Here is a 22,841-nt window from a genome sequence, read left to right on the forward strand (position 1 = left end):
TCTTTCCAGTTTTGAAGAATAAACTCTGGAATGATATAGGAAGAGATGTACTTAGCTGAACCTGGAAAGCAACCTGTTTGAAATTCATGTGTTAAGAGTTCTGATCACAGGGCTTCCCTGGTGGCGTAGTGGTTAAGAATCCATCTGCCAATGCAGGGGACACGGGTTTGAGCCCTGGTCTGGGAAGATCCCACATGCCGTGCAGCAACTAAGCTTGTGCACCACAACTATTGAGCCTGTGCTCTAGAGCCCACGAGCCACAACTACCAAGCCCGCGTGCCACAACTACTGAAGCCCACACAGCTAGGGCCGTGCTCCACAACAAGAGAAGCCACTGCAATGAGAAGCCCGCGCACTGCAACAAGTAGCCCCAGCTCGCCACAACTAGAGAAAGCCCGTGCGCAACAACGAAGACCCAACGCAGCCAAAAATAAATAAATTCATAAGATAAATAAATACCACCATGTTAACGTTAAAAAAAAAGAGTTCTGATAACAATTCTTCCGGTTTTGTTAACCATCCTTCAAGTATTTCATGAGAGGCTATTAATATCAATTAATTCCGTGGGGAATTGAGAAGGCTAGAGATTGAGTCCACAGATATAAAATATGCAAATAAGACATGCAATCAAACAATCAATAAAGTCTTCAGGGTCTTCCCTGGTGGCGCAGTGGTTAGGAATCTGCCTGCTAATGCAGGGGACACAGGTTTCAGCCTGTGTGCCGCGGAGCAACTAAGCCCATGTGCCACAACTACTGAGCCTGCGCTCTAGAGCCCACGAGCCACAACTACTGAAGTCCGCGCGCCTAGAGCCTGTGCTCTACAACAAAGGAAGCCATCTCAACGAGATGTCCGCGCACGGCAACAGAGTAGCCCCGGCTCCCCGCAACTAGAGAAAAGCCGCACGCAGCAATGAAGACCCAACGCAGCCAAAAAAAAAAAAATAAAATTTATAAAAAAATAAAGTCTTCAAAGCCAGAATGTTGTTTTCAGGTACTATCTATCCCCTGCTTCCGTGGGCCCTGGGGTCAGTCCCTGCTGGACCACTGGGCCTTTACCTGATTTTCTCAGCTGCGTCCATGGCTTCCCAGTCACTTCACAGGCTCCCAGATCTCAGGCCAAGGCCCCAGGCGATCTTTTAGATTGTCAGTCTTTCTAAATAACCGCCAGCACTTCACCACCATCAAGTTTCTGGGACTTTCATGTCCTTAAGGAGTGACAAATTGACACTTGCTCCCGGGATTTCCAGGCCCAAATTAGGGTTTCTACAGAGGTTTATCTGGCAAATTTTTCTTGGTTCTGAGTAGCTGATGAGGAGCTGCCTTCATTAGAAACCGAAAAGGTTTTTGCATCCGAGGAGGCGTGTACTCAAAGAGCGCTAGAGGATGCAGACCAAGGGCGTGAGAACGAGGAAGTACCGACAGGGCCTGCGTGATTAGGTAGAAGCTTCTGCAGATCTACCTCAGTGACTGTCACGCCACGGATACTGAAAACTGACCCACTCTCTCCTGTATTTTAGTTTTGAGTAGGAAGTGCCGGCGGGGTTGTTGCTGGAGGTTGATGTTCTCCGACCAAACTCTACATCATACTCTTCACGGCTAGAAGGGTCTTTTAAAAGGGGTTGTCTACTACATTATGCCGTTTAGGAAGGCTTATACTCCACCACCGCCAAACTCCAGTCTTTGCTTAAATACCTCCGGAAACCGAGTACTCACTACTACACGCTAAACAGGCAGCCAGACTTTTGGCCCCAGCGTCTGACTCAAACGATGAGGGACTGGGGCGAACGGGAGGAGGAGAAAGCCAAACGCCACATGGGGTTCTTCCCTGGTCCCCAAACCCTTTAAGGGCTGGGAGAGAGAAGAGCCAACAGACTCGGCTGTTAACTTTTGTGGATCATTCTAACACTCCAAGGTGACCAGGTTACGGCAGGAAGACGCCTGCGCAGTAGGTCCAAAGCCTCACACCAAACCTGACAACTGCCTGAGGGCGGGGCCGCTGAGTCGCTAAACAAACAAGCCACCAGAGGTTTTGAGGACCCGGATTATCCCGCCCCCAGAGCGGAGCCGGAAGAGGGCGGGACGAACCGGAAGAAGGTGAAATGCTTTCGGTAGGCACTCCACGGCTGTGAAGATGGCGGCGGCTGCGTGGCTTCAGGTGCTGCCTGTCATTCTTCTTCTCCTGGGGGCTCAGACGTCCCCATTGTCGCTTTTCAGTGTAGGACCGGCATCCGTCGCTGCTGCCGACCGATCCAAGTGGCACATTCCGATACCGTCGGTGAGTGGTCACTTCAGGAGCAACTGAGCCCGGAGGAGCAAGGGGTGGGGCTACGGCAGCCCAAGGGGTCCATGAAGGTTCCACTGAAGTCCGCTTCCAAAGGGGTGGGATTGCCGGGAGTGTCTGTGTAGCTGCTTAACCGGGACTCACCTCCCTGGAGCGGGAAGCCGTACACTTCTTTGGGTAAATTAGCAGGAATGTCAGGGTCAATTCAGGAGCGGAGAGTGGCGGTGGAGCGGTTTCTTATCAGCAAAGGCAGAGAACTTTCATTGCCTGACTGGAAACGTGTAAACTTGATGTATAGGTGGAGAGTGGTTTCTCTTTCAGCAGAAGTTTCACAGAATCTTGTGACCCCGGGTTGGATGAGAGGAATATGTAAATAGACATCTTTCTTTCTTTTTTTTTTCTCTGTACTTTTTTGTTACTGGATAATTCTACTTAGGAAGTTGGTTGATTTCATTTGGACTTTGAAATGGTTATTCTAAGCCCTGCCGTGTAATTAGGAAGCCTGGGCATTTAAAATGATGTATTCTAACGTGAGAATGTTTAAAACGGAAGAAACAGTATTCTAAAATTTCTTATGATAAGTTAGTTTTTCTTAAGGATAATTAACTGGATTGGTTGACCCTTTCTTCCCTTTACCACCTTTTTGAAACGTCGTTTGAGTAAGAGCTATAGTGCTGTGAGCCGACAAATCAGATGCTGGCTGGAAATGCCGAAAAGCATTAGTCGTATTAAAACCACGGTAGCCTTTTTGTTCTGCTCTGCTCACTGGTTGTAATGCCCAAATCTTATTTGAGCTTTTGATATGGTAAGAATTACAGCTTTTGTTAATTTGGTGACGATGTTCAGATTCTCAGTTTTAGGTATTTATTTGTTACCTGTAAAATGGTTAATAGTTAAATATGGCTGTCTGCTCATAGAATAGTTTATTTGAAGAAATGATTGGTTATTCTGGACGGTGGTTAGTGAGTAAAGGGAATGAACTGATTAAGGAGTACCTTTTAGAAAGATTTAAGTTAGGTTAGGATTTCTAGCAGCCTTCCTTCTGGAGTCCTTGCTTCATGGCCTGTGGAAAAAAGAAAAAACTTGTCTCTGCACCAAGCTTCAAAATCCTGCAGTTTGGATATGGTTGAATTTTACTAAAAGGAGGGATATTGATGCCTTTTTTTGTGTGTGTGTGTGTTAAGAAAGCTAACGTCAACATTTTATAAATTTTAGCTTTTTATATCAGTTATATTCTGCTTTGGGAATTAAAGTGATCTGATGCTAATTATCTCTCCTTTATCTTTGCAGGGGAAAAATTATTTTAGTTTTGGAAAGATCCTCTTCAAAAATACCACTATCTTCCTGAAATGTGAGTTTTTGCATTTCATGAAGTTTTTATTCGAGTTTTTGAGTGATCTTTGAACTTTCAAATTACCTGTTTTCTACCTCTGATGATTTACTCTCAACATAAGTTCTGAAATTTAATAGTCCAGCACTATCTAGGTATAAACCTATGTAGTGTAACTAAGGTCCTTTCACAGAATAATCTTTAGAATACTTACTTTTATGAACTTTATTTTCTTCTCTTGTTTTTCTGGTGTTAACAATATATAGTTTGACACATTGTTTTGGTTGATCGCCTCCATGGGTTTTAATCTGTTCTGAGCCATAGAGATAACTGCCGATTTTGTTTTTGTGTGCTTGTTAGATGTTTACTGGACACATGACCTAGGTTTGTCAGACCATTGGCTCTGAATAAATATGTTCAGTAAAGCTTTTGTTTGCTGAAGGAGTATTTTACCACTTGGATCTTTGGAAGAGGAAGCTCAAAGATAATTACCAGGAAATAGGGATACGTAGAACAAAACCAGTCTGTCCAGTGGGAAAACCACTGTATCTGAATCCAGAATACCCCATTGTGTATTAAAGAAAAGCTTCCTTTTATTTCTGAAACTGGCTTTATTTTTAGAGAATGAATGATCATGGGCAGCTCCATTTCAAGATCAGGAATAAAAATCCAGATCCATGTGTGCTCCTATGCATATTTCTCTCTATGAAAATGCAAAGTATGTCATAGTTGGATGATTTTATTCTTTTAATCAGTTAGGTAGTTACTGAACACCTACTATGTATAGTGCCAGGCACTGTTTTAGACAGCAAGGAAGTGATAGAAAAGACCCTTTCTCTTATTGAGATTATAGCCTGGTGGGATGGAGGGGTTAGGTAGAATTTCTATGAAGAATGTACTGTGTCCATGAAAATATGATCTCTTGGCTGGTAATTTAAGCTTGATTTAAATCAAATCTACTCTGACACGCTGGTATTTCTTGTGAGGTTGGCTTTCTAGAAAAGAAGAGCTTTTAGGGATAGCAGTATTTTGTCTTTTGAGATACCCCGACAGCCTGTATGCTATTCTGTCCTTTTATTTTGTACAGTTTCTTCTTACCTGTATTTTGTTCTAATGGTTTTTCTAGTGGTTTTTGGTCAAGCTGCATATTTTGAAGTGTCTGTGTTTCGTTGTTTTTGGAGGGTTGGAAGCTTCTTAAAATTTGCATTGTCTTTCACTTTGTTACTTCTGTGTTTTCTCATACTTACCTTGTCTCTGATTTTATGCTTTTGTGGGTATGGTATACAATAGATTTCCATGAAATTGGCAGGGCCATTTTCTTTTCTTTTCTTTTCTTTTTAAGCCTAAAATTACAATTTTTCACCTACATTAAAAATGTCTGTTTTGGAGAAAGAAGTGAGATTTGCTCAAAGCTTGGAACTCCAGTCCTTTCTAGAGGTAGCCACTTCTCCCTTACACCTGCACCTGGCTCATGTAAGATTCTTAGGGACTAGACCTGCCAGCCGAGGGAAGGTGAGGAATGTGGCAGGACCATTTTCATTGTCTCTTAAAGCCATTCATTTAAAGTTCTATGTGTTTTGGGAATTCCCTGATGGTACAGTGGTTAGAACTCGGAGCTTTCACTACAGAGGGCCAGGGTTCAGTCCCTGGTCTGGGGACTAAGATCCCGCAAGCCTCGCGGCGTGGCCAAAAAAAAAAAATTCTATGTCTTTTAACATAAATAGTAGTATTTTTGCAGGCACATTTCCCTGCAAATCTCCTGTTAGGGCTTTTATTTAATTAATTCCTTTTCTGTTTGGTTCTTCTGAGTAGTTCATAACAAGATTGCAGTATCCATTTCAGCATTTCCATACATTCTATCCAACACATCAGATTTTTGTGTATTTTAGCCTTATAAAAGCCTTATAAAAGTTGAGCTTTATAAAAGTGTGCCGCTTAAAAATTAGTCTGAGAAAACCACTTAAACCAAAGAAAAGGGAAAGTTTGTAATTTTAGGTGTGCTTCTTTTAAGAACCAAAAGTAGGTTTTTAGATGCGGTCGTGTTTATCTTTGTCACATTTGCACAAAGTATGTATTTCTAGTATATTTTGCCTTCCTCAGCTGGAATCAAAGATAAAAGGAAATACTGACTTCCCCCAGGTGAGACAGTTAACAGTCATATAGTCAGGTTTACACCCCAAGTCTTCAGACTAATGCTTTGGTTCACTAGAATATTGTGCCTCAAAATATGTTGAATGAGTTATGTGAGGCTTCTATGATTTCATGAGGTTCCTTGAGGCTTCTCTTAAGGTGAGTTTTAAAAAGAATCTAATAACTCTTTTTATCTTTGTCTTTTCTATTCCTGCCTTCCCCAGCCAGGTTTGCTTTTTGTTGATAGTCCTTTTCTATCCAATTTTGATATCTCTCAAGGTTTAAGCCATGAGGTTTTCCCTCAGTGGAACTATTTTTGTTGCCTTGTGACATTCCTAATGTTGTTATTCCTTGACTCTTCAACTAGAATCTTTTTTAAGACTTAAGAGTCTTCAATAATTTGTTCCCTTCTGTTCCCCTGTTTGGCCTAACACAGTGCCATGTATCGCTGTATACTTAAGTGCTCTGCTCAGTAAATATTTAAATGATAACAGAAGACTGATTTTAACTTAAGGCTGCTTTATCACTTCCAGGTTTTTTCCCAAGAGAGAATCAGAAATGAAGATTTTAAGGCATAAAAATAGATACACGGTTTCAAAGGTTAAAAATCCTTAACTGCTTTTTATTTCTGTGAGCAACAATTCTTACTTTTAACTGAAGAATATCTAGTTCTTTTAAAATTTATTATTTCATTACCTTCTGTTTGGAGAAAGGATGGTCTTTGAGTATCTTAGTTTAGCAGGAAATGGGATGTGGGGTAATAGTTTAGGAAAAATGCTTTGTTTGGGAATTATCTTTTATTCACAAAGATTTCTTCTTTTATAGTTGATGGAGAACCTTGTGATGTGTCTTTGAATATAACCTGGTATCTGAAAAGTGCTGACTGCTACAATGAAATCTACAACTTCAAGGTATGGAGCATAAAATTACAGGCTTTTCTTAGAGTTTAGATATCATCAGGTCCCAACCTGATAGAGGAAAGAGTGTCATGTAGCTATGGAGAAGAACTGGAACTAGAATCATGCTTCCCAATATGCAGGCAAATTTGTACTATCAGTTCTCAAACTTACTGGTCTCAGAACTGTGTTTACTTACTACAGACCCCAAAAAAGCCTTTATTCATGTGGGTTACTGTATTAGAAACTAAAACAGAAAAATACAGAAATATTTATTAATTTGTGAAAACTGTTTTTCAAAGAAACTGGGAAGAGTGGTGTTATTTTGTATTTTTGCCAATCTATTTGTTTAATATCTAGTGTAATAGAAGATAGCTGGATTCTTATACTTCCTTCACTCAGTCTATTGTGATGTGTTATTTTAGTTGAAGTGTATGCACAAAATGTGGCCTCACACAGATATGTAGTTGGAAAAGGGAATGGTATTTTAATAGTGTTTTCAGGTAATTGTGGATATTGTTCTTTGATTCTATACCCAAATGCAATAAGTGGAGTTTCTTAAAGGTTAGTTGCAGTGTGGAATCTGAAACCATATCAGTGAACTTTTTCTGTGCTCTGTTATATTAAAATAAATTGGTATGTCTTGCACTTTGAATGGTCTTTTGCCCATGTCTGATTTGGCAGCATCTTTCATGGTCACTTAGAAAATATTGGTTGGCTGAATTATATAAACCTTCCAAATACTAATTCATTTTACAATTAATTCAAAATTACATTTGTTAATATGACCTTTCAGTCTCATCAGATACTCTGTAAGTATTGGAAACTATAAATCATGGTAGGGAACATGCAAGTTTTCCAAAATTCCAGTTTTTACTTGAAAGCTCAAATTTTATTTATTTACTTATTTTTTAATAAAAAAATTTTTTTTCAAGGTCCAAGAAGACTTTATTATTTATTTATTTTTGGCTGCGTCAGGTCTTAGTTGCGGTATGCGGGATTTTCATCGCAGCGTGCAGGATCTTTCGTTGCGGTGCGAGGACTTCTCTCTAGTTGCAGTGCGCGGCCTTCTCTCTAGTCGTGGTGTGCGGGTTTTCTCTTCTCTAGTTGTGGCATGCAGGCTCTGGGGCGCCTGGGCTCTGTAGTTGTGGCATGCAGGTTCCAGAGCGTGTGGGCTCTGTAGTTTGCGACACGCGGGCTCTCTAGCTGTGGCATGTGGGCTTAGTTGCCCCACAGCATGTGGGATCTTAGTTCCCCAACCGGGGGTCGAACCCAAGTCCCCTGCATTGGAAGGTGGATTCTTTACCACTGAACCACTGGGGGAAGTCCCTTAAATTTTATTATTGACAATGAATGCTTCAGTTGCCTTCCTTGACGTGACAGCCTCCCTTTGCCCATTTTCAGGAAAATATCTCCCAAATACCCAAGTCTGAATATCTGTAGTTTGTTGGTCATTCTTTCAAGTAAATGAAAACGGTGGATAGTTTAGCTTACAAGTTAAAATAGTTGCAAAGTGCTTTGTCTTAAGACAGTCATTTATAGTATTTTGCATACTTATTTTTTTGTCTGATAGAATATTTTAAAGGCATGTGCTCAAAGGTCCAGATTTAATGACATTAATAATTTTTACTGTTTCATCAAGGGCATTCTTACTTAAAACTGGCCTTTTTTTTTTAACTGCAAGTTTGTGACTGTGAGAGTACAATGACTACTAACTAGTACAGTTAGGTACCACTGATAGGAGGCTGCCATTTTTCGCATCATTACTTTTGCACTGTCAGTACAAGGCAAATAGATGATGATGAAGATGAAAATAATTTTGACCTCTTAAACCTCATGAAAGCATCCATGGGCCACACTTTCAGAGTTGCTATAATACACTGTATATGAGCATTGAAGATATGTAGCTCCTAGATGGATTTTTCAGGCCTTTTGCATTCTGTTTTCATCCCACTATTTGCATCATTTCTTTTCTTTTTTACATTTCCCCTACTATTCTTGAGGTTTCTTTTAAAAAAATAATAGGACTAGTCTTTAAAAAATGTCCACCGTCCAGTTGGTTTTTTTAAACCTTAAGCATTTTGAATTTCTGCCCAGTATTAGGGTTTTACATTATCTTTTTTGTAGTGTTGCTGATTGTATTTTGCTTTTGTTATATAACATTGGGTAAGATTGGTGTGATGAGGAGGACTGAAGAATTTAGAGAGAAATATTTCCAGAATATGGTTTGAAATATCATTGACCTTTTCTCCTAATCGAACACTAGTTAAATTTACATATGCTTGAAACTTGTGATAAAAACTGGTCAAGCTTATCAGATTCAGTCTTCATGGGTAGGACAACTTAAGAATGTAAAAATTATTTTGAATTGTCACAGGACAGAATTATGGAAATGACAAGCAAATAGTTGGAGGTGTGAAATTAGAGCTTTGAAAAAAAGAGGGTGAGATTAGGGATGTTGGTATGGGAGAAAACTCACAGAACTGATGAAGCCAGAGAAATGATGATTTTTTTTTCATAGTATTAATAGTGGGCTGTGAGTGGCTACAACAGTTTTGTGCTCTAGCTTAGAAGCACAAGTTTTTTTTTGTTGCTGTTGGTGGTGTTAATTTAGTCAAGGAACTCTTGTAAGTATATTTTCTTATAACAAAACCCTGTGGACTCTGACAGTTTCCCAGTCTTCCTAGAATTTTTAAGAGGAACTATCCTTCATGAGTCGTAGACTAGAATTCTGCACTTTAGAGTCCAATACTATTAGATTCTTGAATACTAATATATAGTCTTTATCTGATGTTGTTAATTTTATTTATTTATTTTGTAAATTTATTTATTTTTGGCTGCATTGGATCTTCGCTGCTGCGCGTGGGCTTTCTCTAGTTGTGGCGAGCGGGGGCTGCTCTTTGTTGCCGTGCGCAGGCTTCTCATTGCGATGGCTTCTCTTGTTGCAGAGCACGGGCTCTAGGGCTTCAGTAATTGTGGCACGTGGGCTCAGTAGTTGTGGCTTGCAGGCTCTGGAGCACAAGCTCAGTAGTTGTGGTGCACGGGCTTAGTTGCTCTGTGGCATGTGGGATCTTCCCAGACCAGGGCTCGAACCGGCATCCCCTGCATTGGCAGGAGGATTCTTAACCACTGCGCCACCAGGGAAGCCCAAGATGTTGTTAATTTTAAAAACAGCAAATCCAAAACTATATTTGTACCAAAGGCAATCTATTTGTTTTCTTTTAAATATCTTACATAAGTTAAATACTTTGTATTTTCTCTGTTTTTCCAGGCAGAAGAAGTGGAGACATACTTGGAAAACCTTAAGGAAAAAAAAGGCTTGTCTGGGAAATATCAGACATCATCAAAATTGTTCCAAAACTGCAGTGAACTCTTTAAAACACAGGTAATATTTGATAGTAGTTGGAGGGAAATAGAAGAGGTGAATAATATGATGGCTGTATTTTTGGTGATACGCATTTCTCACTCCTCAATTCCTTCTGACAGAAGCAAGTTAGAATCATGTTCTGATAGGTACATAGTCAGCCACTTAAATATTCGTCTCAAAGAGAGGATGTGCTTTCCTTTGCGTGTAAAAAGCAAAGCCCCGGTTTTTTTTATTATAGTAAAATATATATAACCTAGAATTTACCATTGTAACCATTTTTAAGTGTGCCATTCAGTTACATTAAGTACATTCACCTTGTTGTGCAACTATCAGCACTAGCCATCTCCAGAACTTTTTCATCATCTGTAGTGGTTACTTCATAACGATTAAATAATAAAAACACCCACCCGCACTTCCACTTCCACTTCCCTGGTAACAACTATTCTGCTTTCTTTCCCCGTTAATCTGACTGCTCTAGATATCTCAAAGAAGGAAAATCGTACAGTATTTTTTTGGCTTCTTTAACGTAATAAAATGTTTTCAGGGTTCGTCCATATAGCATGCATCAGAATTTCATTTCTTTTTTAAGGCTGAATAATATTTCATTGTACGTATATACCACATTTTCTTTATCCATTCATCCATTGATGGACTTTTGAAACCCTCATTTTTTAAACCTCTTGTCATCTCATCTAATTGATATATCCCAGAATCAACATTTTTAGATTTTCCTACTATAGACTTGAAATCAAAGGGTTGAACTTTACAACTTTTTTCGAATAAAGGGGAAGAGGTGAATAATATTGTTTATTTTATTTTATATTATTATTATTATTTTTTGGCCGTGCTCTGTGGCTTGTGGGATCTTAGTTCCTTGACCAGGGATTGAACCTGGGCCATGGCAGTGAAAGCACCAAGTCCTAACTACTGGACTGCCAGGGAATTCCCAATATTGTATATTTTAATGCTTATATATATGTAATCATATAAATGGGGTTTATATTATAAAATTCTCCTTTCTTAGAAGTAGAATCTGACCCCAGTTTTTTGATAGAAAAATTATGTATTTTATAGGTGTTGAAAATAGTTATTTTAGCTATAGCCTTTACTTTGTTTTACTGCATTTAAATACTGCTTCAGATTATTTAGCACCTTTCCTTGAAGAGGCAAGTTCATGGAAAGTTAGGTTTCCTGTCTACTTACTAGAAGTAAAGTTTATTGATAAGAAGTCTTTTACTTAATAATTATTAATTGATGAGCAAATGAAGTCATTGATAATTGAACTACAAGGGTTGTGTTCTTGTCATACTGTAGATTTTATGACCTCGGATAAAAAGAAAATAGCTTTAAAATAGTGGAAGTATGGTAGAAAAAGAAAGCTAGGCACAATGTGATGTTGAGTAGGGGGTTTTCTGTTGGTTTTCCAAATTTATCCCCCAGGCTAGGAGGATTGGTTGGCCTTTCTTGGATTTGATTGTGGAAAGTTACCTGTTGTATATTGTTGCCCAAGGTTCACTACTTTTAGATCTGCTATCAGCTTTCCAGGGTTTTGGCATAAACCCCTCTTCATAAGGTTTCCTCCTCCAGTCTAATGTAGAATTGAAATACATGCCCTAATTACTCAGGAAGGATAATGCCTCCTTTGCTGATAACTGGTAAGAAAGGTAATTAGTGGAGGATTTTTTTACAGGCATGGCATGTGTTGTGATGGAAGGAGCAGTGGACCTCAGAGTTAGGAATCTTAGGTTCAGATCCCATTTCTGTATCTAAAGCTTTATAGCTTTGAGCCACATTTTCCTCATGTGTAGAAATTCAGGGAACTATGACATCCATTTATCCTACTCGTATGTTTTCTGTCTAAGGTTTTGTCAAGAATGACAATATCTGTAATCTTACAGAAAAATTGAGTGGCCAGTTTGGTTTGATACTATTTTTTAGTTTCTAGCAAGGTTTTATTCACTTGTTTGTGGTTAATTGGAAGTATTTTGTCTGTTACTGCCATATTATTACGTTTACTTTTATATGTTTTGCTTTAACTGTTTCTGTGGATTTTGAGCTATGCTTTTCTTTTGCTGTTATACATCTTTAATTTTGGTTTTCTATTTCTTTCATAGAGTTTTTCTGGGGATTTCATGCATCGATTGCCTCTTTTAGGAGAAAAACAGGAGGTAATTGTTTTCCTTTTTATATATTTCTGAGAGTACAGTAGAAATTCTGAATTAATTTTCTTTTTTGTTTGTTTGTTTGTTTGTTTGAAGGCCAAGGAGAATGGAACAAATCTTACCTTTACTGGAGACAAAACTGTAAGTGTGATAGGGAATTTAGGGCATTGAACACATTTTAGTGTTCTTATGCTTGTTTATTTTAAATTCTTATCTTATGCTTACATTTAAAAAGAAACTTAAGAATGGAAGTTATACACCAAAATGTTAATAACGGTTATATCTGGATGATATTGTGAGTGATTTTTATTTTCTTTTTTATGTTTTCTGTCTTTTCCATGTTTGCTACAATCAGTCTGTATTGTTTTGTAATTATCACCTTATAAATATTATTTGTAAATAGTAAGAAACTTTTAAGGAAGAACCTTAAACTCCATGTAAAATCTTGTGATAGAATATAATTGGAAGAGTACATCTCAAAATTTACCCTTTTAAAATGTACAGTTAAGAGGTTTTTAGTTGTACGACCACCAATCGCTGTCTAATTCCAGAACATCTTCATCACCCTGAAAACTAACCATGCAGTCATTAACCGTCACTCCTCATTCCACTGTTCCCCCAGCTCTAGGCGAACACTATTCTTTCCGTCTCTGTGGATTTGCCTGTTCTGTTCACTTCATATAAATGGAATCATACAATTTGTGGCCTGTGTCTGTCTTCTTTCACAATTTAAAACTCTGTTTTAACTTTTACTTCCTTCTTGTACAGAGCCTTAAGATCAGTCGGGGTGAGCAGTTAGGGCCTACTCAGGCCTCTCTTGGGCTGCTTACTATTTTACCATGATTTTTATAATTAACTCCCAGTTGATGTACATTGAGTTGCTTCCAAATTTTCACTGTTATGGATAGGATCATGTTCATAGTGTCTAGCTGTATCTTTGTGCACATTTATAATATTTTCTTTAGCCTAAATTCCTAGAGGTGGAACTGTTGGGTCCAAGTATATGCACAGTTTATAAATTCTTTTGTAATGTTTTGTCAGAGTGCTCTGGAGAAAAGTTGTAGTGATTTGTGGTCCCAAGAAAGTAAGATTGCGTTTCTCTCTTTCCTCACAAACAATGGCTATTATAATTTAAAACAGATTTATGCAGTTTTTCAGGTTAAATTTTTGTAAATTGTATTAAAAAATAATTGTTGATGCTGAATATCCATTTACATGCATATTGGCTGTTTGTAATTGTGCTTTATTCAGTGGTCTTCTGTGCATAGCATACTTTTAAGTTCTACTCAGGGCTTGAGCCCTGTTCCCAGTGATTAAAGCTGGCTGAAAAGATGACCCGGTTGAATATCACAAGTAATATTTAGAAATATTTAGTCTGTTTATAGTCAAAAGAAGTCAAAGAATTATCTGTCCTTTGGTTATTCTTCCTGAAATTGAGCCTAAGAGAATATAATCCTATTTAAAGGATACTAATAAGTTCAGTATCTCTACTCACTTTTATTAAAACTCTGATAAAACATGTTTTTTAGAGGAAGGGGCCTCTCTCTGTCCCTTCCCCTAAGAAAAGATTTAATATCTTGATTAACTGAGTTTTCTGGTTTGATTTAAGGAATAATGTGATATGTTTACTATTATAATTTTTTTTTCTATTAATAAGTTTTATTTTTTGGAGCGGTTTTAGGTTCACAACAAAATTGAGCAAAAAACACAGAGTTCCCGCATACCACCTCCACAAATGCACACTCACACTCCCACACCATCAGCATCCTGCACCAGTGTGGTACACTTGTTACAATTGATGAGCCATCATTGACACATCATTATCAACCGAAGTCTAGTTTACATTAGGGTTAGTTCTTTATGTTGTACATTCTTTGGGTTTTAAGAAGTGTAAAATGACAGATAAACACCATTATAATATCATACAGAATAGTTTCATTGCCTTAAAAATCCCCTGTGCTCCAGTTATTCATCCCTCCCTATCCCCAAGCCCCTGGCAGTCACTGATTTTTTTTTTTACTGTCTCTATAGTTTTGCATCTTCCAGAATGTCATATAGTTGGAATCATATATAGTCTTTTCAGATTGGTGTCTTTCACTTAGTAATACGCATTTAAGGTTTCTCCATGCCTTCTCCTGGCTTGATAGTTCATTTCTTTTTAGTGCTGAATAATATTTCATTGTCTGGATGTACCACAGTTTGTTTATCCATTCACCTGTTGAAGGAGCTAGTAATAGTATCTGATAGGATTGTTGTGAGAATTAAAGAAAGTAATAAATATTACATGCTTAACAGAGTGCCTAGCCTATGAATATTATTTTTACAGGGTCAAAATATCTATATTTCAGAGTTAAGTGCAAACTTTATCAAATCTTGGAATATGAGAATCAGTCCCTTTGAGATTTGTAAGAGGTAATTTTTAAGATATGTAAAATTAATAGCAGAGCAGCAATATTATTATTATTATACCAAAGTTTTACTGGTTAATGAACAGTTAAGTTCAGGAGAGGTTCAGTGGATAAATAGGACATGATTACCTGTAACTTTGAATATGTACAGTTTTCTTACAAAGTGCCCCTGCATTTTGTCAGAAAGAGACTATCAGGCAGAGGTAAATCAACGTATGATTCAACATGACATTTATGTCCTTAAGTTACTAAGATAACCTAGTAAATGTAAAGCTGAAGAATCATTTAATCTGCTTTGTTTTGACACTTTGAATTTGTTTCATGGAGTATAATTTTTGAACTCTTGTTCAGAATTTTCTTGGGTTGTAGGATAATTTTAGCATTTGAGAAAAGCTGTGGCTCCCTAGGAAAATGCAGAATCTGTTATCCACTTTGAGGGGTTTCATAGATCAATGAAGCTTACCCAGAGGTCTCTGGATAAAAGTTCCTTTTAAGACCAGAAAGTAATAAATTGCAAGCCTATGTAGTAGTGCCTCCTTTCAGACATGAGGAAGAAGCAGCCAAGCTTTTTCTATGTTCATCTCCCTCGTCTTTCTGTTTTAGTCTTGCTTTTGTGAAGGTCCATAGTCCATCTAGCATTTAAGGCAACACATCCTTTGATGGCTTTTTGGTAGGACTGTGCACAGACTAACTGGCTTCGGATCAGGTAACCAGTTCCATAAACAATGGAGGCTATTTATTCTACTTTCTTGACTTTGGGGGACAGTGACTCTTGCTTTCCATATAGCCTAGCCAAGATTAAATTTTTGATATAAATGTGAGACCTCGTTAGCAGAAATTGTGGTGGTCTTGGGAAGGGCATTGAACAAAGGGAATTAGATTCAGGAGCTGGTGTTTATAATTCACCGATGTCATCATGGGTGATTTTTTCCAGGTGATTTAAATTAAATTTCTTTAGTTTGTTTGGGATATTTGTGTAAAATATAACCTAGCATCTTAGCATGGCTTAAGTAGAGTTTCATTTTAGGAATTTAAATTGAGGTTTTCTTTGTTAAAAGAAAAATGTTAAACATGAGATTTTTGTGTATAACAAAATATAAGATGTCCTGCCTTTTAGTAATTTATAATTAACCTACTTTATTGTATACACTGTAGGCCTGTTTGTTTTGTTTTGGCTACTGTTTTAATGAGTAAAAGTGAAGGACTCAACCAAGTTTCTAGGCACATTCTGGAACGAAATATTCATATTGTGTAATTAACCTGTGGGGTTTTTTTTGCCACTTTGTAATTTTTAATTAATTTTTATTGGATTATAGTTGCTTTACAATGTTTTGTTAGTTTCTGCTGTACAGCAAAATGAATCAGCTTTACATATACATATATCCCCTCTTTTTTGGATTTCCTTCCCATTTAGGTCACCACAGTGCATTAAATAGAGTTCCCTGTGCTATACAGTATGTTCTCATTAGTTATCTGTCTTATACATAGTATCAATAGTGTATATGTGTCAATCCCCATCTCCCAATTCCTCACCCACCTCCCGCCAACCTGTGTTCTTAATTCTTAAGATTGGGAGATATGATGTCTTCTTTCTTCTCTAGGTAATGCATGAGCCCTTGAAAACTTGGCAAGATGCACCATACATTTTTATTGTACATGTTGGCATTTCACCCTCCAAAGAATCATCAAAAGAAAATTCACTAAGTAATCTTTTTACCAGTAAGTACATTTTGTTTCTTTTTATCATTTGTATTACTGTTATCTAGCTGTGTCGCATGGTGGGTAGTGTAAAATTGCTTTAAAGAAGTAATAATAAGGGGAATTCCATTGCCGTCCAGTGGTCCGGACTCCATGCTTCCACTGCAGAGGGCACAGGTTCGATCCCTTGTCAGGGAACTAAAATCCCACAAGCCACCCAGTACAGCCAAAAAAATAAAGAGGGAATAATAAATTAAGAATGTTGTCAAGTAGAAAAATTGAGGGAGAGAAATTAACATTTTTCTGCATTCAATATGTATGTGATAGGCACTTCATGTATGCTTTCTTATTATGTATTATAGATACTAGATTTCATTTTCCTTCATTTGATCCTCCTGCTTTTAAAATTTTCAATTAGTATTATGTTCTCAGTAGACTTGTTAAAACTTAGTTATGAAGTCAAAACTTGGAAATTTTTAAATCAACTGACTTGGATAATATTTTAATGTCTCAATTTTTCTTAGTGTTCTCCTTTCTACTTTTGCTGCCCAGTTTAGGGATTCATCATTTCTTACCTAGAATTTTACAATAACTTACTAATTGGTCTTATCTTCTGTGGTTTCTTTTTTTGTTTCTTCCTTCTCTTTTACAGTTTTCTTCCCTCCCCTGCTTTCTCAAGTAGAATGTTGAATAGAAACAATGATGGTGGCCATCCTTTCTTGCTCCTGACTTTATTGGCAATATTAGCACATTTCACCATTAAGTATGATGTTTACTATAGATTTTTTATTGTCTTTTTTTTTTTTAAGATTTTTATCTTATTTATTTTTTGGCTGCGTTGGGTCTTTGTTGCTGCATGTGGGCTTTCTCTAGTTGCAGTGAGCGGGGGTTACTCTTTTGTTGGCGGTGCGTGGGCTTCTCATAGCCGTGGCCTCTCATGTTGTGGAACACGAGCTCTAGGCATGTGGGCTTCAGTAGTTGTGGCATGCAGGCTCAGTAGTTGTGGCTCCCGGGCTCTAGAGCGCAGGCTCAGTAGCTGTGGCGCATGGGCTTAGTTGCTTCACGGCATGTGGGATCCTCCCTGAGCAGGGCTCAAACCCGTGTCCCCTGCATTGGCAGGTGGACTCCCAACCACTGCACCACCAGGGAAGCCCCACTGTAGATTTTTTAAAAATATTCTTTATTTGGTTCAGGATATTTCTTTCTATTCTTGGTTTACTAAGTGAATTTTTTTCTTTTTTCTTTTTTTAGTATTGAGAATGAATACTCAGTTTTGTGGAATGCTTAACTGTATTGATTAAATTGATCATATAGATTTCCTCATTTAATCTATTAATGTGATGCATTGCATTAACTGGTTTTCTAATGTTAAACCATTCTTGAATTTCCGAGATGCCACTATTTAGCCTTGATACACACACATACACACACACACACACACACACACACGGATTCTATTTTCCAGAATTTTATTTAGAGTTTTTTGTCATATGTTCAAAGTAAGATTGGCCTATGATTTTAATTTCTCGTACATCTTCTATGGGTTTTGGCATCCAGGTTATGCGAGTTTCGTACGATGAATCAGAGAATGTCCCGTTTTTATATTCTGTTGAGCAGTTTTTGTAAGGATAGAATTATCCATTCCTTGAATGTTTGATAGAACTCACTTATGATAGTGTTTTGGCCTGATGTTCTTTTTTTCCCTCATGAAGGTTTTTGGTTTTTTGGGGGTTTTTTTTGGCTCACTGCATGGCATGCAGGATCTTAGTTCCCCGACCAGGGATCGCCCTGCAGTGGAAGCACGGGGTCTTAACCACTTGACCACCAGGGAAGTCCCATGCCATGAGGATTTTAAACAACTGATATATTTTCTTTCTTTCTTTCTTTATTTTATTTTTGGCTGTGTCAGGTCTTAGTTGCAGCACGCAGGATCTTTTGTTGCGGCACATGGGCTTCTTTCTAGTTGTGGTGTGCAGGCTCCAGAGTGCGTGAGCTCTGTAGTTTGTGGCACTTGGGCTCTCCAGTTGAGGCATGCAGGCTCAGTAGTTGTGGCACGAGGGCTTAGTTGCCCCACAGCATGTGGGATCTTAGTTCTCCAACCAGGGATTGAACCCACATCCCCTGCTTTGGAAGGTTGATTCTTTACCACTGGACCACCAGCGGAGTCCCAACAACCGATTTATTTTCTTTAATAGTAATAAGTATTTTAGCTTTAGTTTTTCTATTTTTCCTTGAATCAGGGTTTTTCTTTTTTTTCCCACTGAGAAATTGTCCATTTCATTCAAGATTTCAAATTTGCTGGCCTAAAGTTAGTAATGATATTACTTTACAAAAAAAAATCTTTTTTTATTCTTAATATTGCTTTTGTGACTTCTCTTTTTAACTTTTAAAATATTTCTAGAATTCTATTTTACTATATTTTTATCCCGATGAACCAGCTTCTGGTTTTGTTAATTTTTCTATTTCATTGTCTATTTCATTAATTTCTACTTTCGTCTTTATTCTTTATTTCATTCATTTGACTTAATTTTAAACTTTTGTTTTTTATGGATTCTTGTATTGAATGTTTAATTCCCAAGACAGAGATGGGTCTTATTCTCCATAGTAATATGGAATATAGCAGATCTAGGCAAACCAGAGGTGGCCTGGCAGTTTCTAGACCCAAGACATATGTATATCCTCCTGTATCTAGGCCCATGGCTTCCTAATGAGTAATAGTCTCAAGGAGCATTTGCCAAGATTTACCGTGTACCTTCTTTCTTTGAAAAGGGTGGAGAAGAAACCTTGCTCCACTCTACTTCAGGCTCTTCATGCATCAAATCTGGCTCTGGTTCCCCTTTATCTTAGACTCCTACTAATTTCAGTGATCCCACAGGAGCTGCACGCTCAACTACTGTAGCATACTTTGGGGCCCAGAGTCCATGACCATGGATTCAACCTCATGCACTGTTCTGAGTTTTTGTTCAGTTTTGATACATGGAGCTGTTTATCTTGTTTTTGAGCTCATGTCCTTTTTGTTTCCTCTCTTTTTTGTTTTTGTTTTATACATCTGTTGTTTGGAACTAAAAAGACGATACTCAAAACTTAACTACACCTTGTGAAAGTCCTAAAATTCTCTCTCTAAAACACTTTTATCATCTTTCTTACCTTCATTAAAACCTTTGATATCTTCCTGTTACTATAAAATGTCCAATTCTGCAGCAAGGCTTACAAACTCTACAAATTGTCCCAGTTTACCTTTTGCTGCCTTGTGTCAAAATGCTACTGTATGGTACCATATGGAGTCTCAAACTACATGTTCCTTAAATATATCATGCATTTTCACACCAGTCTTCGTTCATGTAATGTCCTCTACCTGGATGGCTTTTTACTTCATCATAGAAAATACACACTCATCCTTCTGGGTTTGGCTCAGGGGCACAGTTCTCTGTTGCTTTCCAACTCCCTGTCCCCTGAAGATAGTAATCCACTAGATGGCAGAAAACATCCTCTACATCCTTCCATCTCCTGTATTTTGCATAGTGTGTGTCACATGGTAAGTGCTCAGTAAATGTTTGTTATATTTTAGCATAGAGCAGGGATTAGCCAACTTTTTCTTAAAGTGCCAGATAGTAAATGTTCTCTCTGCTACAGCTACCCAGCTCTGCCACTGTGGTGTAAATGTAGCCATCAACAGTATGTAAGTAGGTGGATGTGACTATTTTCCAATAAAACTTTGGAATAGATGGCCAGATTTGGTCCATGTGCTATATTTTGCTGACCCCTGCTGTAGAGTCAACAAAGAATTGACAAATATTTACTAATTACTTTATTTACTCTTTTATTAAATTAAGAGGGCTTAGATTACTAACCAGTTCAGCTATGAAATTTTTGTGATTGCTATTATGGGATGCTCCTTTTCTTCATATAAGCATTAGACCTGATTTACTTTTAATAATGGTATGTCCTTTTTGCTTGATAAAAATTAGTAGGAAATTTTTGTTGAATAGTCTCTCTCTGGTGATATCGCTTCTCAGATAAATCAGTTTATTTATTAATCATACTTAATATTTATCCAAGTAGTTTTATCACTTACAATTTTAAAGTAGTTATAGGTTTGCTTCAGGAAGGCAAATCTTTCAAATTCTTGTTGTTACTGTCATTTGTTCTGCTTCATTAAACACTTCCTTATTATTAAGCACCTTCTGAAAATGATATATTAATTATGAAAGTCACATAAAGTTAAAGTAGGTAAAAATGAAAGAAAGCAGTAGGAAAATATAGGTAAGGAGAGAGAAAAGAAAAAAGAGGGCAGCAGAATGAAGGAATGAAGTCCAATACTTTCAAAGCATATTAGTGATGTAAGAAAAAGCATACATGAAGTATGTTTGGAATTTAGAGGAGATGGGGAATAGTTCCACTTGGGCAGCTCACCAGGTTTTGTGGAGGAAATACATTCAACTTAGTCTTTAAAGGATGTGAGTATGGGAACAGAGGGCTTTTCCACCTAAGATAGTGACTAGAGCAGAGTCATGCTGAGGCCTGTGCAGGACACAGCACAAACCATCAGAACACTTCATGAATTTCAGAGTGCTTTACAAATGTAATATTCACCAGGATTGAAATGGATAAAAGTAAATTACCCAATGGAGTTTTCATTAATTTAATCAAACAAATATCAATGTTCTTGTTTAATTTTTTCATTCTTTACATTAATTCTGAGGACTGTGTTTTGGCAGTGACTGTTGAAGTGAAAGGTCCCTATGAATACCTCACGCTTGAAGAATACCCATTGATGATTGTAAGTGAACTTATATTCTTTAACCTCAACATTAAATGAGTTTAGCTTGAAAGATTGTCCATGTTTTGTGGCAGTATTAAAGACTTGTTCCTGAACAGTTCAGAAAATACTGCTTGTAGTTCTGTACTTACTTCCTACTAGAATGTGATCTTGGAAGTGTCAGTGAACCCCCCTGTGCCTCATTTTCTCATTTGTAAAATGAAGTCAGTGACTTGTGGAATTTTAGAGTTGGAAAGTACCTCAAAGGTCATTTCACCTCTCACATCCTCTCTAGGATCCAAAATGGGGTACTTCTTAAAACCCTATAGTTTCTGATCCCATTTAGGATGAGTAAATGATGACACTTTCTCCTTTTCAGTCTGTGTGTCTGAGAACATCCTTAATCTGTTTTCAGATTTGTGTGTGGAGTTTTTTTCTTTTTCCTTGTACTTTTATAGTTTTCCCACTCTGTTGTGTTTCCTTGCCTTCAGCTGTATCCTAACCCTACCGTGCCTTTTTTCCTCTCATTGTCTTCATTTAAATAATTTTAGATTGTGAGTTGAAAAAACTCTTTTAATACAAAAGACTGGTCACTCTCTAAGGGAAACTCTTAGGTAGTCTCTCTCTGCCCGAGAGGAGACAGTTTTTTCATCTTAGTATTGAACTTCAAAGAAATAAAATAATTTTTAAAATAGAAGGTGTAGTATGTATATTTTTTACATTATGTTAAGACTGTGTATTGATTGTAAATTGGCTCTTGGCCTTAATCCTTCTTTTTCTCTTTTACCCACTTGGATGACAGTTTTTCATGGTGATGTGTATTGTATATGTCCTATTTGGTGTTCTGTGGCTGGCATGGTCTGCTTGCTATTGGAGAGATCTCCTGAGAATTCAGTTTTGGATTGGTGCTGTCATCTTCCTGGGAATGCTTGAGAAAGCTGTCTTCTATGCAGAATTTCAGAATATCCGATACAAAGGAGAATCTGGTATGTGACCAAAAAATGTTTGCCAGTTTGTTAGTGATTGGCAGGTGAAACTTAAGACGATTTTCCTAAGGTCAGCAGTCATTAAGTAGCTATTACTTTGCAGTTACTTAATTATTAGAATAACTTAAGCAGAATCACTATGATTGTGACTTTGTTTTTAATCTCTTAAATTGTGGGTTCAGTTATTTAAGAGTAATTTTATTGAAATAAACTCACAAAAGTTACTACAGTAGTGGCCACTTTGGGACTATTATTATCATTATTGAATCTCAGTTGCTGTTGATTTTTAAGGTACCATTATTATATGCATCTAAGAAAGAAGGTAAATACTGCTAATTTAATTGTAAGATGCCATTGATTGTAAGACCTACCTTGATTTCAGAGATACTGGGTTGGGGAGCGGGGTTGGTAAAATATAGTAATACCAAGAAAATAGGAGGGTATTTATGGTTTAGTAAGGTGAACAGGTAGTGATAGAAATTGTTTCGTACTGAAGTTTTGTTTTTTTTTTTGCGGTACGTGGGCCTCTCACTGCCGTGGCCCCTCCCGCCGCGGAGCACAGGCTCCGGACGCGCAGGCCCAGCGGCCACGGCCCACGGGCGCAGCCGCTCCGTGGCATGTGGGATCTTCCCGGACCGGGGCACAAACCCGCGTCCCCTGCATCGGCAGGCGGACTCTCAACCATTGCGCCACCAGGGAAGCCCTGAAGTTTTTTTTGTGATAGCTTCAGTTCTCTCTCATCAGACCATTTAATTATTAATAATTCTTGTTGCAAGATATACTAATTACATCTTTCCCTGGTCTTTGAAATGGCTTGAAAAT

At 37.7% G+C, this 22,841-nt stretch overlaps 2 protein-coding genes across 16 annotated transcripts in view; one reads left to right on the top strand and one right to left on the bottom strand.

Moving 5' to 3' along the window:
• The window catches only part of GANC (glucosidase alpha, neutral C), an 82,724-nt gene extending 80,397 nt beyond the window's left edge, over positions 1-2,327 (bottom strand). For 9 of the 10 annotated variants that reach the window (XR_002646562.3, XR_002646563.3, XR_002646565.3 and 6 more), the window contains exon 1: positions 1,059-1,955. Coding sequence is in view for 6 of the 10 variants with exons in the window: in XM_022587365.3 (XP_022443073.1) it covers positions 1,059-1,081 (23 nt within the window). In the remaining 4 variants the exon portion in view is untranslated. Of the gene's footprint in view, positions 1-1,058 lie in introns of all 10 variants that reach the window. The other variant, XM_089904839.1, reaches the window with a different exon arrangement.
• TMEM87A (transmembrane protein 87A) overlaps positions 2,083-22,841 on the top strand; it is a 43,307-nt gene continuing 22,548 nt past the window's right edge. For 3 of the 6 annotated variants that reach the window (XM_089904922.1, XM_089904929.1, XM_089904926.1), the window contains exons 1-8: positions 2,118-2,277; positions 6,569-6,654; positions 9,911-10,024; positions 12,121-12,174; positions 12,265-12,309; positions 16,178-16,295; positions 20,993-21,054; positions 21,836-22,019. In XM_089904922.1, coding sequence (XP_089761048.1) covers positions 12,139-12,174; positions 12,265-12,309; positions 16,178-16,295; positions 20,993-21,054; positions 21,836-22,019 — 445 coding nt within the window. In that variant the 5' untranslated portion in view covers positions 2,118-2,277; positions 6,569-6,654; positions 9,911-10,024; positions 12,121-12,138. Of the gene's footprint in view, positions 2,278-3,573; positions 3,635-6,568; positions 6,655-9,910; positions 10,025-12,120; positions 12,175-12,264; positions 12,310-16,177; positions 16,296-20,992; positions 21,055-21,835; positions 22,020-22,841 lie in introns of all 6 variants that reach the window. The other 3 variants (XM_089904919.1, XM_022587376.2, XM_022587375.2) reach the window with 3 other exon arrangements.

This window comes from Delphinapterus leucas, chromosome 2 (genome assembly GCF_059928025.1).
Source record: "Delphinapterus leucas isolate spDelLeu-1000000601 "Yukka" chromosome 2, BTC_Dleu_Yukka2, whole genome shotgun sequence".
Lineage (NCBI taxonomy): Eukaryota > Metazoa > Chordata > Mammalia > Artiodactyla > Monodontidae > Delphinapterus > Delphinapterus leucas.